Here is a 16,576-nt window from a genome sequence, read left to right on the forward strand (position 1 = left end):
GGACTTATACAACTTTTCTGTGAGTACCCACCAGTCTATTTTTTTTTTTTTCTTAAAAAAAATAGAAGTTAGTTAAAGAAAAATGATTTGGTTTTTAAAAAATAATGTAAGGAAACACTTAATCAGATAGCCCAAGGAGTCATCAGAAATGTGTGTAGCAAGAAAGCTTCGTTTGTGGCCCTCTCTGGCCTTTGCACGTCTTTTACTAAACTAGAAAGAGAATGTACAGTACCAATATGTTCCCCAACTGCTTGGATCAAATTGTTTTGTTTTTAAACCCATTATTGCTAAACCAGAGTGTTGACGCTGAGAGCCGAGGAGTCCGCTCATAGAGGATAAAACTGAGAGGCTGCTTCTGAGGACTGGATCTCCACCTGGGCCATTTTGAACTGGGTGCACTGCAGCCACTTGCGGAGGGCCACCAGGCCGGCGCTGCTCTGGCCCGAGCCCGAGCCCGGCGGCGTCCTTAGGCTGTGGTGGTTCACGTTGTTCTGAATGGCCTGGAGGCGAAGCTGGAGGCCCGCAGACAAGTGCTGTTAAGAAAGGGCAAGATGGGTTAGTTTCCTCCTAGCGTTCACGGGCAACTCGGGAAGTGGCCACTGGGGCTGCTTCTGCAAGCAGAACTTACGCTGGGCTCAGGGGCTGTCTGGCAAACTCTCAAATTTGGCAGCGCTCGGGGCGGAGGACATGGGCCCATACCATGTTTCTAGAGTCACCCTGGCTCAAATCTATCCTTCAAATGACATGCCACAGGAGCATAAAGCTGACACCCCGGCATCTGGGCTGACACACACTTTTACCCCCAGGAACGGCATCCCACATGGCCCAGTGTGGTGGGTAAGCACAGGGTTCTGCTGACAGGCTCCCTGGGTGCAAAGCCTGGCTCCTCTGTAGGCAACTTTGGGAACGAGGTTTTCCAGTCTGTTTTGGGTTTTCTCATGGGTCAAGTGGAGGTAGTAACCCTTATTTAGCAGGGTGGGAGGTTGTAAGGATAAATGAGTGAATAAAGTGTTTAGAACAGAATTTGGCACATAGTAAGTGCTCATTGCGTTTTAATTACGATTAGTCTCTCTGTCCACGTGTTAGTGCACATGAAGTAGCTTCTCATCAAGTTCTCTCGGCCTTCTCTTGGCACTTTGTGAATGTAAAATCGCCACAGACTGCCACAAAGTAGAGAAAGAAATGGGTGGGAGAGGCAATCTGGAATGCTTCAAGGTGGAAGTAGCAACTCACTTTTCACAGGAAAAACCAGTACTGAGATGAGGTTTTCAGCAGTGCTGATGCCCCCACCAGTGGCCACAAACAGCATCAGTGACAAAGCATCATTCAAGGTGAGGCCTGGGATTGGGAAATACATTCAGCCAGGGTCTTCCCCTTCTAGGCCATGGGACCCTGTCCAAGTCACTCTGCCTTTTGGTCCTAAATTTCCTCATATGCAAAATGAGGGGGTAGGTTCCTTCACACCTAATTCTGTCATCCATTGAATGCTATCCTTTCTTAATAGAATTCTTCCCATTGTAGAAAATCAACCTTAGTGGCCAGGAAATATCACTAGATGTGCCTGGGCCTAGATCCCATGGTTATTCCCCAGAGATGAGGTGACTTTTCAGCCTGATTGTCATCAGTGGGCTGAGCCTCGCTTGGACTCTGGGCTACTCCCCCTCCACCTGCACTGTCATCACCAGTGACTGGCAGGACAGTAGCTTCTGCTGTCAGCCTCTGCCTGCAGGCCCCTTACCTGTCCCATAGGGTCTCCTGAATAGATCAGCCCTCTAAGACCAAAAGCAAGTTGAATTCATCCTTCTCCATAGTAAGTGGAGCATCAACAATCCCTGTGAATGTTTTGATATTCTCTGGAAGACAGTGAGCTTCCAGGAAGCCCAGGGGGTGACTTACCTTGATATTTGATTGAATCATTGGCAACCACATAGGTATCAGCTGTGTGGAGAAAGACAGAAATTTTGTTATTATCATTCGCCATTATCCCACATAAGCTTCGACTATTGCAAGGGGAAACAGGCCACACCAAACCCCTCTAGCATCATGCAAGGATGTGGGCCCCTGCTGTGGAGCTACCCATTATCAGCAAAATGTCTTTCTGAGGCCAAACCCTGCTGAGCTGGTGGCATTTAGAGGTTAATAAGCACCACATGAGTGCCTGAAATACACACTTTAGAGTAAATGACTGATTATCTCTTGAAAGCTACCAAGCACGGGAAATTAAATGTGTATTTATTTAATTAAATCCTCACTTTCTTGAAATAGAATTTCCTCCAAGGGATCTTTAGAACTGAGTCTCCAAGTGGAATGGTGACTCTATTTGCACATAGTCCTTGAGAAAATACCACTGGGCAGTGGTCAGAATGCTTCAGTGATACAGAAAGACAACCCCTAGAGTTGCCTGGCTGTGATTTGGAAGGCGAAATACAGCAAGATCGAGCCAGGCATTTGTAGAGTGTGGGTGCACATGCAGACAAACAGCAAGACCCTGCTGGGGTGACTTGTCCCTCTGCCACCTCTCTGGTTGGCCCTTCACCCCTATGATGTGGCCCTTCCTAGGAGATCACTGGGGTGCCCCAACCCAAGTGCTTCCAGGAGCAGCTCCCTGATCTCTGCTTTGGTCTCTTGGCCATGTTTTAGTCCTTCAAAATTTAAGTAAATATTCACAGCCTTGTAAATCTGAAAGTTAGGACAGACTAGGACACTTCCCGAGCCATGTTCCACAGAACTCTAGTTTGGTGAGATTTAAATTTTAAATGGGGGAGAGGGGTTATGATCCAGTAAGTTAGGAAATGCTAGTTTCTTTACCTCAGTACTTCTCAGATCCTTACTAGGCTAACATGCATCATATCATCGCACTCCACGTTCCTTCCAACTCTCCACTCCAAAAGAGGAGTAGAGTGTTACAGATTGAATTATCTCCTCAAAATCTGTCCTAACCCTCACTGCCTCAGAACGTGATCTTACTTGGAAATGAGGTTGTTTCAGATGTAATTAGTTAAGATGGGGTCATCCTGGAGTGGGGTGAGCCCCTAATCCAATATGATTGGCATCCTCATAAAAAGGGAACACACACACACAGAGGGAAAATTCCACGTAAACATGAAGGTAGCGATCTACAAGCCGAGGAATGCCAAAGACTGCCAGCAAACCACCAGAAGCTAGAGGAGAGGCTTGGAACAGATCCTCCCTCACAGCCTCAGATGGAACCGGCCCTGCTGACACCTTGATCTCAGACTCTGGCTTCCAGAACTACGAGAAAATATATTTCTGTTGTATAAGCCACCCAGATTGTAATACTTTGTCATAGTAGCCCTACAAAACTAATACAAGGGCACTGCAAGAGAGAAAGTAGCACAAGCAAAGCTCAGAGGTGGGGGTGTGCAGAGAGATCAGGGTGGGAGGGATTTGTGTGGTGCTGACATGCGAGGTCCTTAGGAGAGGGTCATGAAAAATGAGTTCAGAAAAGCAGAAGCTGGAGCCTCTCATCATCTGCCCACAGATGACCCTGAATGCCCAATGAGGGGGGTTGGATTTTATTTCAAATTCAATACGACTTTCAAAGAGGGGGCTCCGATCACCGTGAGCAGGACTGTGCTGCAGAAGGGTCACTGCAGCAGCAGTCTGCAGACTAGGGGGAGGAAGCCATGGAGAATGGAGGCAGGGCCCAGAGTGGAGGCTGCCTCGATGGTCCAGGAACAGTCTCTAGGGATGGAGAGGGATGCTGCCTGCAGAGACAACCCCTGAGGATCCCAGGACGAGCTTGCTCTTTGGAGTGAGGAAAATGTCAAAGAAGAGGCTCAGGTTTCCAGCCTGGGCCAAGTGGAGGACAGAGATGCAAGGAATGAAACCAAAGACCCAGGAGGAGGGCCTGTTTGCAAGGAGGTGGGGCAGACAGGGTATCAGTGACCTTGTAGTTCATAGTTAGCCATAGCCATGGGCTGCTGGTCTCACTGAATTCATCAAAATATTTTCTTAAAAATAAACCTGGTGAAGTGATAAATGACTTCTATGGCTCTGCTCCCAAGACTAAATCTGGCTGTTGCTCTACTTTTAACATTCTGTTGATGTACACAGTTTGCTAATTTGACTTCCATCGACGTTTACTCCTAAACATCCCTAACACAGCGTTGTGTCAAGGCCAGCTAATGCTCTGCCTCTAACAAAAAATTGTGTTTGGAAATGGAGTATGGTGTGTACCAGAAGATGGCATTGAACTCAAACTCCAATTAGCAGAAAGTGACACCCTCTCCATGACTCTCCCAGACCCCCAAATCTTGTAACAAAACTGGGATTACAAAGGTTGGTACCAGATAAGGCTATGCTCCCTGGCCCTTAGTAGGACTAGTTCATCTAAACGTTATGAATGGGAAAAAATAGCTAGTCTAACCATCACCCCCCACAACATCTGCTCAGCAAAAAGCAGGCCATGGGGGTCCTAAATCTACAGATTTTTGTTGACCTTTGACTAATATGGAAACAGGACCATATGCCTCTTGACTTGATATTTGGGAAATAACTTGAACTAACCTCCCAGTAAGAATTCTGAGGGACTGCGGAGGGTTGGGGGCCAGAGAGCACTGAGTGCCCTGGCCCTGGGTACACGCCCTCCCAGTCTGTCCCTGGGGCTGAGGGCCCAGATGAGGCAAGCAAGGGAAATAGTGATGTTGGTTTTAAAAGGCGTTTTGTTATTTTCCCACTGATGTAACATGTGACCATGTGATTCTAAAACGCACCTGCAAGGAACCTTCAGGTTTGTGATTTACAGATCACCTGACTAAAGGCATCAGGTCAAAGCTCATCATTATTGATAGGATTATATAACCCAGCAGTCATCCTACTTACAGAACGCTAATTTGACTTATTGAATAACATCCATTTTAGTTCTCTTCTGCTAGTGATTCCTTCAAAGCTGTCAGTAAGAATTAGATGTAATTTATTTGGGGGCTCTGTCATGTTATAATAAAGTAAATTGGTTGGGTTTTTTTCCCTCTCCAGAAACAATATCCATATAACTAAAGGACATTTAAAAAAAATACATTGTTTTTTACAAAAATAAAAGTGAAACATTTCCTCTTATCTTTGTTTATGCTACAGAATAAATGGAAGACTTCCTGCTTGGTTGGAAATATTCATTTCACCTCTACTTGTTCCAGCCCTCAAAATTAAAATTGATGATGAAACTTTCTATTGTAGCCAAGATGGTATAACAAAAGTCAGATTTACCCTCCTGCCTGGACAACCAAACCTCCAAACAAACGATATACAACAATGGCTTCCAGACATTGAGCATTGTGCAGTGCAGGACAGAGATCACTGAGGAGGAAGAAACAAACAAGGTGAGCCCTGCAATTATCCTGGCTCACCACCTAGAGGGAGTTTTCCCTGTAGCACAGGGAGGAGGAAACCAGGTAGAGCCTGGCATCTTCCTGAGTTGAGGAGACATACAGGAAGTCCGGGGAGGCAGAGGTGGCTAGAGTTTGCAAGGCAGAGTACTGGAGAGGAGAGCTCACACAGAGAGAGAAATCCAAAGATCTGCAAAGGGTTCCCTTTGAGGCTTCAGCTGAATACTGAGCAGAGCACACAGGGAAGAAAACTACCCAACACTGAAGAAAAAAACAACCCCAAAAGATTAGAAGGCATAATCCCTGGAGATCACATAGGGCCAGGAATAGTTTGTGTACCAACTAGTCAGAGTGGAAAAATCTTGTAATTCATAGACTATCAAGTAAAGTACTCACAAGGACAGTGCTGTAGCAGAAGCAGAAGTAGTGAAGAAATATTAGCCCTAGGAAAAACTGCTGCTCTGATCCTACCCAACAAAGCTTAAATGCAAGCCTCAAAAGATAAAAATATCTGTAAGTAATTTCACTGTGTCACAGGATACAGCTCAAGAATACTTATATGAATACAAAAATATCCAGCACACAGATAGTCAAATCTATAGTGTCAAGAATCCAATAAAAAAATGACCAGACATGAATAGAAATAGGAAAATGTGACCCATAAATGATGAGAAAAATCAATCAATGGGAAAAAAACAAAAATGACACAGATAACAGAATTAGTAGACATGGACATAAGAACAGTTATTATAACGATATTCAACATGGTCAAAAAGGTAGAGGAGAGATTGCACATGTTGAATAGAAGCACTGAAGAAAATATTTGATGAAACAATGGCTGACACTTTTCTGAATCTACTGAAAACTATAAATCCACATATCCAAGAAGCTCAACAAGCCCAGAAAAAAACTATACCGAGGTATGTCATCATCAAATTGCTTAACAAAAGTGGCAAAGACAAAATCTTCAAGCAGCCAGAGAAAAAAGACATATCATATACAGATAAAAAATGATAACACCACATATTTCTTGTTGGAAACAATGTGAGCAAGAAAGCAGTGGAGGAGCAATATCTTTAAGGTACTAAAAAAAATGTTAATCTAGAATTCAATACACAGGGAAATTATCTTTCAAAATGAAGGCAAAATAAAGATTTTCTGAGGCATACAAAAGCTAAAGGAAATAATCACCAGCAGACCTATGCAAGAAATGTTAACCAAAGCCCTTTGGGCAAAAGGAAAGATAATAAAAGATGTAAGTTTAGATCTATAAAAAGCAATGAAGAGCACTGAAAATGGCAAATATAAATATGACAATAATAGAAAATATAAATAAATATAAAGCTTTAAAAAAAGTCTCTTTAAGACAGAATTGGCTGTTTTTAAAGCAAAAATAATAACAATGTATGGTTTGGTTTATAATATATAGAAAACTAAAATATCTGACAATAACAGCATAAAGCCAGCAGATGGGAAATGGAAGTATACTTTTATGTAGTTTTTATACAATACATGAAATGGTATACTACCACTTGAAGGCAGATTGTGATGAGTTAAAAATACACACTATAAACTCTAAATCAATCAGTAAAACAACAACAGAAGACATCTAGCTAATAAGATAATTAAGAAATTCACTTCTAAATAACCTATGTGTCAAAGAAGAACCCAAAATGGAAATCAGAAAGTATTTTGAGTGATGTTGAGCATTTTTTCATGTGTCTGTTGGCCATTCGTATATCTTCCTTAGAAAAATGCCTATTTAGCTCTTTTGCCCATTTTTTAATTGGGTTGCTTGTTTTTTTCTTGTAAAGTTGTTTGAGTTCCTTGTATATTCTGGATATTAATCCTTTGTCAGATGTGTATTTTGCAAATATTTTCTCCCACTCTGTTGGTTGTCTTTTAACTCTGTTAATTGTTTCTTTTGCTGTGCAGAAACTCTTTAGTTTGATATAAGCCCATTTGTTTATTTTTCTTGGGTTGCCCATGCTTTTGGGGTCATACTCATGAAGTCTGTGTCCAGTCCTACTTCCTGAAGTGTTTCTCCTATGTTTTCTTTAAGAAGTTTTATTGTTTCAGGGAGTATATTTAATTCTTTAATCCATTTTGAGTTGACTTTAGTGTATGGTGAAAGGTATGGGTCTAAGTTCCATTCTCCTGCATATTGATATCCAGTTCTCCCAGCACCCTTTGCTAAAGAGGCAGTCTCTTCCCCAGTGTATAGGCTTGGTGCCTTTGTCAAAGATCAGATGGCTGTAGGTGTGTAGGTTGATTTCTGGATTCTCTATTCTATTCCATTGATCAGTGTGTCTGTTTTTATGCCAGTACCATACTGTTTTGGTTATTATAGCTTTGTAGTATAGTTTAAAGTCAGGTAGTGTTATGCCTCCAGCTTTCGGGAAATGCAAATCAAAACCACACTGAGATACCATCTCACCCCAGTTAGGATGGCTAAAATCCAAAAGACTGTGAACAATAAATGCTGGCGAGGTTGCGGAGAAAAAGGAACTCTCATACATTGTTGGTGGGACTGCAAAATGGTGCAGCCTTTATGGAAAATGGTATGGAGATTCCTCAAACAATTGCAGATAGATCTACCGTATGACCCAGCTATCCCACTGCTGGGAATATACCCAGAGGAATGGAAATCATCATGTCAAAGGTATACCTGTTCCCCAATGTTCATCACAGCACTCTTTACAATAGCCAAGAGTTGGAACCAGCCCAAATGTCCATCATCAGATGAGTGGATACGGAAAATGTGGTATATCTACACAATGGAATACTACTCAGCTATAAAAAAGAATGAAATACTGCCATTTGCAATGACATGGATGGATCTAGAGAGAATTATATTAAGTGAAACAAGTCAGGCACAGAAAGAGAAATACCACATGTTCTCACTTATTGGTGGGAGCTAAAAATAAATAAATAAATTCACACACACACACACACACACACACACAAAAAAAAAAAAAAACCAGGGGGGGAAGAAGACACAATAATTACAATTCCTTGAAGTTGACACAACAAGCAAACAGAAAGGACATTGTTGGGTGTGAGGAGGGAGAGGGAGGAGGGAGGGAGGTTTTGGTAATGGGCCACAATAATCAAACACATTGTATATCGACAAAATAAAATTTTAAAAATTAACAATAATAATCTTCAAAAAAGTATATACTAACTACAAATAAGTGTGATAAATTATCAATAAAAACATTTATTTAAAAAAAAAGAAAGTATTTTGAACTGAATGAAAATTAGAATATGTCAAAATTTGGGGTAAAGCAGCTAAAGCAGTACTTAAAAGGAAACTCAGAGCACTAAATACTGATGTTTGAAAAGGAGAGAGTTCTCAAGTTAATTATCTGTTTCCATCTTAAGAAACTAGACAAAGAGGAAATTATATCAAAAATTTAATCATAAAAACCTCAATTAATCCAAAAGAAGGGATGCAAAGAGAGAACAGGGGGCAAAGAACTAAGAAATATAGGAAACAAATAGCAAGATGGCAGATTTAAACCCAGCAATATCACAAAACACATCAAATAAAAATGATATAAAAACCCCAATCAAAAGGAAGGGATTTGTTAGATTGCGTTTTTTAAAAAGCAACATCCAACTGTATGCTGCCTATAAGAAGTACATTTTAAACATAAAGACACAGATAGGTTAGAAGTAAAAGGATAGAAAAAGACATGTCATCCTAACACTAGCTAGAAGAAGCTGTACTACTTCTATTAATATCTGACAAAGTAGCTTAAAGATCAAAGAATATTACCAAGGATAAAGAGGGACATTCTATAATTTCAATTCATTAAGAAAATATAACAATCCTAAACATTTATGCAATAAAAGAGCTTCATAATATATGAAGCAAAAATTGAAAAGATAAATAAAAGATAAATAAACACATCCACAATGATAGAGACTTTTCAATACCCCTTTCTCAATAATTGATAGAATAAGTAAACAGATATAGAAGGAAGGACACAGAAGACTTGCGCAACATTATCAGCAGGTTTGAACTGACATCGGGAACTCCAACCAACAACAGCAGAAGACACATTCTTCTCTAGTGCACGCAGAGCATTTACAAAGGTAGACAATATTGTGGGCCATAAAACAAGTCTCAATAATTTAAAATGATTCAAATTATATAAAGTATGTTCTCTGACTACCACGAAATTAAATTAGAAATCCATAACAGAAATATCTCTGGAAATCCCCAAATATTTAGAAACTAAATAATATACTTCTATATAATCAGTGGGCCCAAAAAGAAAGCAAAAAAGAAATTAGAAAGTATTTTGAACTGAATGGAATGAGAACACAATATACCAAATTGTGGAATGTAGTTAATCCAGTGCTTAGAGGGAAATTTACAGGACTAATCACTTATGTCAGAAAAAATAATTCTCAAATCACTGAGCTTCCACTCCCACCTTAAGAAACTAGAAAAAGAAGAGCAAATAAAATCAGAAGTAATCAGAAAGAAGAAAATAAATAACAATAGATACTACTCAGAAATAAAAAGTAATGGTCTACAGATACATGCAACAACATGGATTCATCTCAATATAATTATTATGAGTGAAAGAAGGCAGAAAAAAATGTGTGTACTGTATAAATCCACTTATAGAAAATTCCAGAAAGCACAAACTAATCTATAGTGACAGAAAGCAGATCAGTAGCTGCCAGACGTCAGAGAGATGGATACCAAGTGATGGAATACAGGGATTATAAACAGGTATGAGAAAACTTTTGGAGGTAACAGATATGTTTATTATCTTGATTGTGGTGATGGTTTCATGGGTATAATATATGTCAAGACTTATCAAACTGTACATTTTAAATATGTACAGCTTTTCATGTGTAAATTATACTTCAACAACACTGTAAAAAATAAAATTAGGTACGGTCGCCTAATTGTCAGCCATATAGTTTCTCTCATAGATACATTTATCCCATTTGAACCAATGACCTTGCACTGTTCTGAGAGCAGTCAAGTTTTCCCTGAAATTGGGCTGCTTTTCTTCAGCAAAGTGTGACTTAACATGACAAGTGTCCTTAACCAAGAGTGGAGTTAACCAAGAAGTGAAATAACAAGTTATAAAAGTTTCCAAACTGATGAACTTTGGTGGGTAGAGGTGGTGACGACGGCCAAGATAACAGAACATGGAAGTGAAAGGTAGAGAAGGAAGGGGACAAGAGGAAGGAAAAAGAGGGACAAAGAGGGACCAATGGGACAAAGAGGTGGAGTGGCAGGACGTAAAGGAAACAGAGGGAAGCTGGAGATAAAGGGAGTGAGAAACCAAGGTCTTTACTCTTTGTTTTTTTTAATCACACTTGTTTGTTTCTGATGTCCCTGAATTGATGACAAATACCTGAATTACTTTCATACACTGTATAATGATTTAGAATAACAATATTTGAAACGAAATACATTTACCTGAGATAAAAGCACTAGGTACAATTACAGACTACAGTATTTTCCCTGGTTTTCTGGCTATCTTTTACAAGGTGAGGTACCACGAACCAATTTATAATTACTAGAGGGTTATTTTCAGATCCGTTTCCTCAGTAAGATTTTAATTATCTGTGTTACACATAACCAAATATGTTCACTTGGTAAAGGGTTGTTATAGGAACCTAAATCCTCCAGTCCCCCCAAAATATTTTTTATTTTAATTTTTATTTTTTTTAATTTTATTTAATAATATTATTATTTTACATCCTAAGATGTTGTTGCAGAGCAGTTGGAGAGGAGGGAGAGAGAGGAAGGGGGAAGGAAATAGGGTGGGAGCAGGAAGGGGGGAGTGGTGGAGCCCTGTGGCACCTTTCTCATTCCTGCAGGGGAGATCAGGGGGCTTCCAGTGGTGGTTGGGTCATTGCTGGGCTGGATGCAGATATCAGCGGGGTGTGGCTGAAGCCCTCAGCTCCCCCCCCCCCCAGCCCCAGCTTGGAAGAGTAGGGGGTCCAGCCCCAACTCTGAAAGTTAAAACTAAATCAGTTTTACTTTTCTCTTGAGAAAGGACACTCCAAATAAATCCACATTTGTTTTTAGCAGTAAGAAACGGTCTATAAAAGTCATTAAGATTTTCCTACCTTGACAAAAATGGTTGAATTGCATTCTTGCAATGCCTCCATTAAACTAATCACATGGAGACACACCATTTCTACCATCTGAAACAACAAACATGAAAGTCAATTCCACTCCCAAGGATATGGAAACCTTGCAAACTAGTCTGCAGCCAGACGACTGATATCCTGTGCCTGTGAGGTCTTTCTGCATAATGATCATAGAGGACCACAGGCAGTGGTGTTCATTCACCTCTAAAACTTCAAACCAGAAACCAGAGATTTTGCAATTGTCATGCCTTCCTCACCCAGCTCGGGGCTGCCAACGGAACATATTGATGTCACCAATCTGCACTGCACTGTAACTCACACCAAAGGATAAATGGCTTCTGCTTCCTTCCTTTGCAACTACAGAACTCTTTGGGCTTAGGTCCTTTGCTCCATCTTGATCCTTTCTCCACAGTTTTTTCATGAGGAATGGCTGTTTAATTTACTGCAGATCTGCCTCTGAGGCTTTATTCTCTGTGGAACAAGGTAGCCATGCTTAGAACAATTCAAAAGTACTATAGATGATATCTCTCATCAGAAATTTCTAAAGCTAGATTGTAAGCACTCCAGGGGGGATTTTAAGGGACTGGCTTGTACAGTTTAACAAAACTTTCAGAATAAAATTAATTTGCATTTATTACGAAATCCATTGGTAACAAATTCATTTGTAACATCTGAATATCAAGAGTGCTTTGGAGGAGGAGGTATTATTGGTATCAAAACACTAATGACAATAGAAGGAAAATTTTAATCTCTAGTTCAAGTTTAAGGTTCCAGTTTCATTGTAAAATAAGAGAACAGAATGCTTGATCTCCAAGTTCTTCTTTAGTACTAAAAGCTGTGCTCCAATAAACATAATTATCTCCAAAGTACTCAGAACTATTTGCAAAGCCAAAAATTTTCACATACATTTCCTTTAAATTGAACTAAAACATCTCTCTACTTAGAATTGCCTTATTTCATCTGCTTCTGTAAAGAAAAGAAAGTGCTTCGCTAAAGGAAATATATAATCCCCTTTCCAATTAAAGCTAAAAGAAAATATTTCTTAGTCTTGTCAATCAATTAAAAAATCATTTCCCGAATGCATTTGTGGACAGTGCAGTGTTGGGTTCCTGGGCACCCTGGAATCATCATTAGGATGTTCTTCCAGGTCCTCTGCCCCTCACAGACAAGACCACTGATGGTGCCCCCATAGCCAAAACTGGCTGCCACTGTCCCAGCTGAGAGTCTTCCTCCAGTGTAGCAAACTGAACCAAAGGACTCCTTTGTAAATTCCTCCCATACACCCTCCAATCATGACTCCATGAGGACCGACCCAAGCAAGTTCAATGAAGTAGATTCGGGTTAACCATACCCCACATTTTCCACTGAGGCTTAAGGCAACTCCACAAGGTGAGGCTCTTTTCAGGCTTTGAGGCCTCAGTGGAATGAACGCCTGTGGTCAGTCTGTTCTTAAACCACCACAAAAAGAAAACCTAATTGGCTCAGGTTTTTCCAAATTGCTTTGGAATCCAAAAATAATATGAATTTCACTCCTAATCCTCTGACTTTGCAGCACAAAAACAACCCTTAAATATCATTTAAAAGAAATGTCCTTTAAATTTCATTTGGCATTAGGTAGAGAAAACAAAAAATTGTTTATTAAATTTACTTCTTTGTTTTGTTTGTTTGGGGTCTTTAAAAAATATTTATGGTGTACAACATGATGGTTTGATATATGTATACATTATGGAGTGACTGAATCAAGCTATTTAATATACATATGCATTATCTCACAAACTCATCATTCTTTGTGCTGAGAGTACTTAAAATCCACTCTCTTAGCAATTTTCAAGTATACAATATATCATTATTAACTATAGGCATCATCACGTACTAGACGTGCACTATTGTTTGCTTTGTTTTTAATTGAAATCCTTATGCAAGTAGAACATCCAGCTTATAACAAATCACCAATCCATTTATACAATCTTACAACTGCGATCTGTAAAGAAACAGGTAGTGTGAGGAGCAGTCTAGCATTCTGAGATTCTATCCTGGAGGGGAACCTTCTCTGTGAACTCACCACTTTGTTATGGGCCATTAGCTGAAGGATGCTGGGTGTCACCCTACTCCAAAACTCCAGAGCCGTCAGTATGGCCGTGAAGCTGAATTCATTCTGACTTTGCACATTTGTAGCTACGGCACTTTGTTCGCAATACACCGTCCAGAGCTGAGCAAAGATGAAGGCGTGAAAGAGGGAACACATGTGCAGCACGGAGGTCTGAAAAGGAAGATGACAGGGCGCTGTCACATCTCAGCACAGCTGGGGCCCTGCCGGGGAGCCCACCGAAGCACAAAGGAGTTATCTGAGCTACAGACTCGTGATTCATCACCTGAAAACAGTCTGCTCTTCACTCAGTCAGTGGGAGTGTGCTCAGAGAACAAAGCATCTTTTCCAAGAGAGGGCACCTTAATTTGCTGAATAAATCTACCCACCCCCTTGCCCTTTAATGAAACTGACATTCCCATGGCTAAACTAGATTAAGAAGAAAAATCATTCTGCCATTTTAGGATGTTTCCTCATCTGTAGAATGGGGATATTAGTAACCTCCTCAAAGAGTTGGGGTGAAGAGTAAATAAGAACGCACTACCCAGCACCTGATCATTATAGCAATAGTAGTAGCTGCGGCAGCAGCAGCGCTGGTACTCCTACTGGTGGTAAGCATGCACTGAGTGAGCATCTACAACATGCCACAGACACTGCTAAAGACTTCACAGACCACCTCCACAATTCTCAAGCCATCCTCTCACCTAATTTACAGATGAAAAACTGAAGCTCAGAGAGGGTAAGTAACTTCTCAAACTCATAAAATCACAAATACGAAGGTTAAGAATCAAACACAGGTCTGGGTTGAAATATCGGGAACTGACTGCCTAATTCCTTTTGCAAACATCATTCAGGTCATTTGGATAGGTGCTCTATTTTATCACACAGTCAGCTTGCTCTGGCCTAAATCCCAGCTGTCCCCAAACCCACCATGATCTCCAGAACTTGCCTAAGCTCTGGGAAGGGCCCTTGGCTCCTCGCAGCTGATTAGTACCTATGTGCATGGTTTGCTTGTATGGGCTCCTGATGGACGCTTGCCTTGGGTTTACTTTCCTCCCTTAAGCACATCATCTGTCTCTACAATTAACAAAGTTTCTCTGTGTGGGTGATTCCAATGTGTACTTTAGTGAGTTCCCAACTGGCCTTCTTATTTTCATTTTGTATCTTCATGTATCTCTAGAGATTTGAGTTGAAAAGATACTGCATGAAGAATAAGACAGAGCAGAAATTTTCTTCCACTTTGTCTTTGGTTCTAAAAACTGATCACAGAATTTTTATTGTATGTGTAGCCTTTTATTTTTCTTCATTATTTTGAGACAGAAATGCCTAGGAAGCCATATCTTGCTTGCCTCCATAATTTATCTTCATAAAAGTAAGCCAAAAAACAATTTAGGGGGAGAAAAAGATAGTCTGGGAATTTAAACAACTTTAAATAAGGCATTAGCACTAAGTTGCTTTTCTTACATCCACAGCAGGGCAAGTGATAAGATGCACGTTCTTCTGAAAAGAAACATAATTGGCTGATAAGGGTTTCCATTAGCAATTTCAGTGTATATGGTCTTAATCTTGCAGAAATCACTTACCTTTGATTGCTCTGGAAATCCAATCAGGATAACAATAAGATGGTCTGCAATATGGGAACCTGCATCCAGAGGTATGGGCAGGCAGGGAGAGGAGGCATTTGGACACACTGCATTGTGAGTGAGGGAACCCAAAAGCAGCCACGACAACAGCCGGATGTGGGAGACACATTCGATGAACTCCTTAGGCCTGTTAGGGAAGAAGGAAGCGTTAAAGGTGACTGCATGTTTTCTGTTTTGTGGGTGCTCAATAAATCCTTATTGAAGGAAGGGATGAAAACTGTAGTCTTGTAGGCAATTACATAAAATAAAACACCAAGGCAACAGTATGTCAACCAAATAATGTATCTGTTTTTCTTGTTTTCTGCTCTAATCCTAGATCTTAGCTTCTTGAACAAAGAGTAGCCTTTGGTGACACAGGATTAAATATGATTCTTCCACAAATCTGGCTGCCTCTCTGACTAGCTTCTCTTCCTAAACTCTTTCTTCCTCTCATTAGAAAGTTCTTCTCTGCCATCCCCACTGGAGGGGAGGGGATAGAGGAAGAGAGACAAGACACAGCCGTACATTCCCCTGCCCAGCAGTAATATTGTCCCCTGCCCTCCTCCAAACCTTTCCTCCAGCCAGGAAAGCCAACCACACAAAACGGCAGGCTCAAGTCTGACCTGAGTGCCCAGGAAAACCAGCCCACGCGTGCCCCTCTCTTCTTCAGCCTCCCTTAGGGGCAGGCAGGGACTTGTGCCTCCTTGCACTCTATTTCATGTCTGCTTTAGCTTTTGTTCCAGCTAGAACCTAAGCTGCTTGAAGGCAGAGGCCAAGCAAGTGCTCATACGTATCTACTGATTTAACTCATCATCCACTAGGATGACTGAGGGTTTTGATTGAGGGCAAGTTTCTTTTGTTGGCAGCATGTCACAAAGTGCTCTGGATTGGCAAGTTAAGTATGGAGCTGGGCTTCAACATCTGTCTTCCTAACCAAGCATACTCCACTCTCACAGATCCTCAATGCACTCATTGGCTGTAGCTGAGCCCCAGGAAACTCAGGGGCACTTCCTGCCTTATTCACCCTCATTCCTGGAATAAGGAGCATCTTACCCTTGCTGCATTGCAGAAGGGGGATGATAGAGCCAAGGCAGATAGCGGATCACAGCTTTGTTATCTCTGTGGTTGCCCCGTGAGATCTCCATGGCTGCAATCTGAGCCAGCCCAACTTTGAGATGTCCACCAAAGGTGTCTTCATGCAGAGGCTGGGAACATGTCTTCATGTGGCTCTACAAAACCAAATGGAATTCTGTAACTTTGGAAGATGCCTGGAGACATGCCAGGACACTCTTTTTAAAAGATCGGGTTGTCATTTTCACCCCTCCTGTCACCAGTCCAAGCACACAACCTGCTCAGACTGTTTCAGTGGCTTCCCATCGTTCTTAGGAGAA

At 41.0% G+C, this 16,576-nt stretch overlaps 1 protein-coding gene across 3 annotated transcripts in view; it reads right to left on the reverse strand.

Annotated features, from left to right (window-relative positions):
* Nucleotides 1-326: 326 nt before the first annotated feature.
* Nucleotides 327-16,576, reverse strand: part of UNC79 (unc-79 homolog, NALCN channel complex subunit) — a 187,150-nt gene continuing 170,900 nt past the window's right edge. For all 3 annotated transcript variants that reach the window (XM_063091208.1, XM_063091206.1, XM_063091207.1), the window contains 6 exons: nucleotides 16,239-16,414; nucleotides 15,147-15,333; nucleotides 13,540-13,737; nucleotides 11,454-11,531; nucleotides 1,897-1,938; nucleotides 327-533 (listed from right to left, as the gene is read on the reverse strand). In XM_063091208.1, coding sequence (XP_062947278.1) covers nucleotides 327-533; nucleotides 1,897-1,938; nucleotides 11,454-11,531; nucleotides 13,540-13,737; nucleotides 15,147-15,333; nucleotides 16,239-16,414 — 888 coding nt within the window. The remainder of the gene's footprint in view (nucleotides 534-1,896; nucleotides 1,939-11,453; nucleotides 11,532-13,539; nucleotides 13,738-15,146; nucleotides 15,334-16,238; nucleotides 16,415-16,576) is intronic.

The sequence above is a fragment of the Cynocephalus volans genome, chromosome 3 (genome assembly GCF_027409185.1).
Source record: "Cynocephalus volans isolate mCynVol1 chromosome 3, mCynVol1.pri, whole genome shotgun sequence".
NCBI lineage: Eukaryota > Metazoa > Chordata > Mammalia > Dermoptera > Cynocephalidae > Cynocephalus > Cynocephalus volans.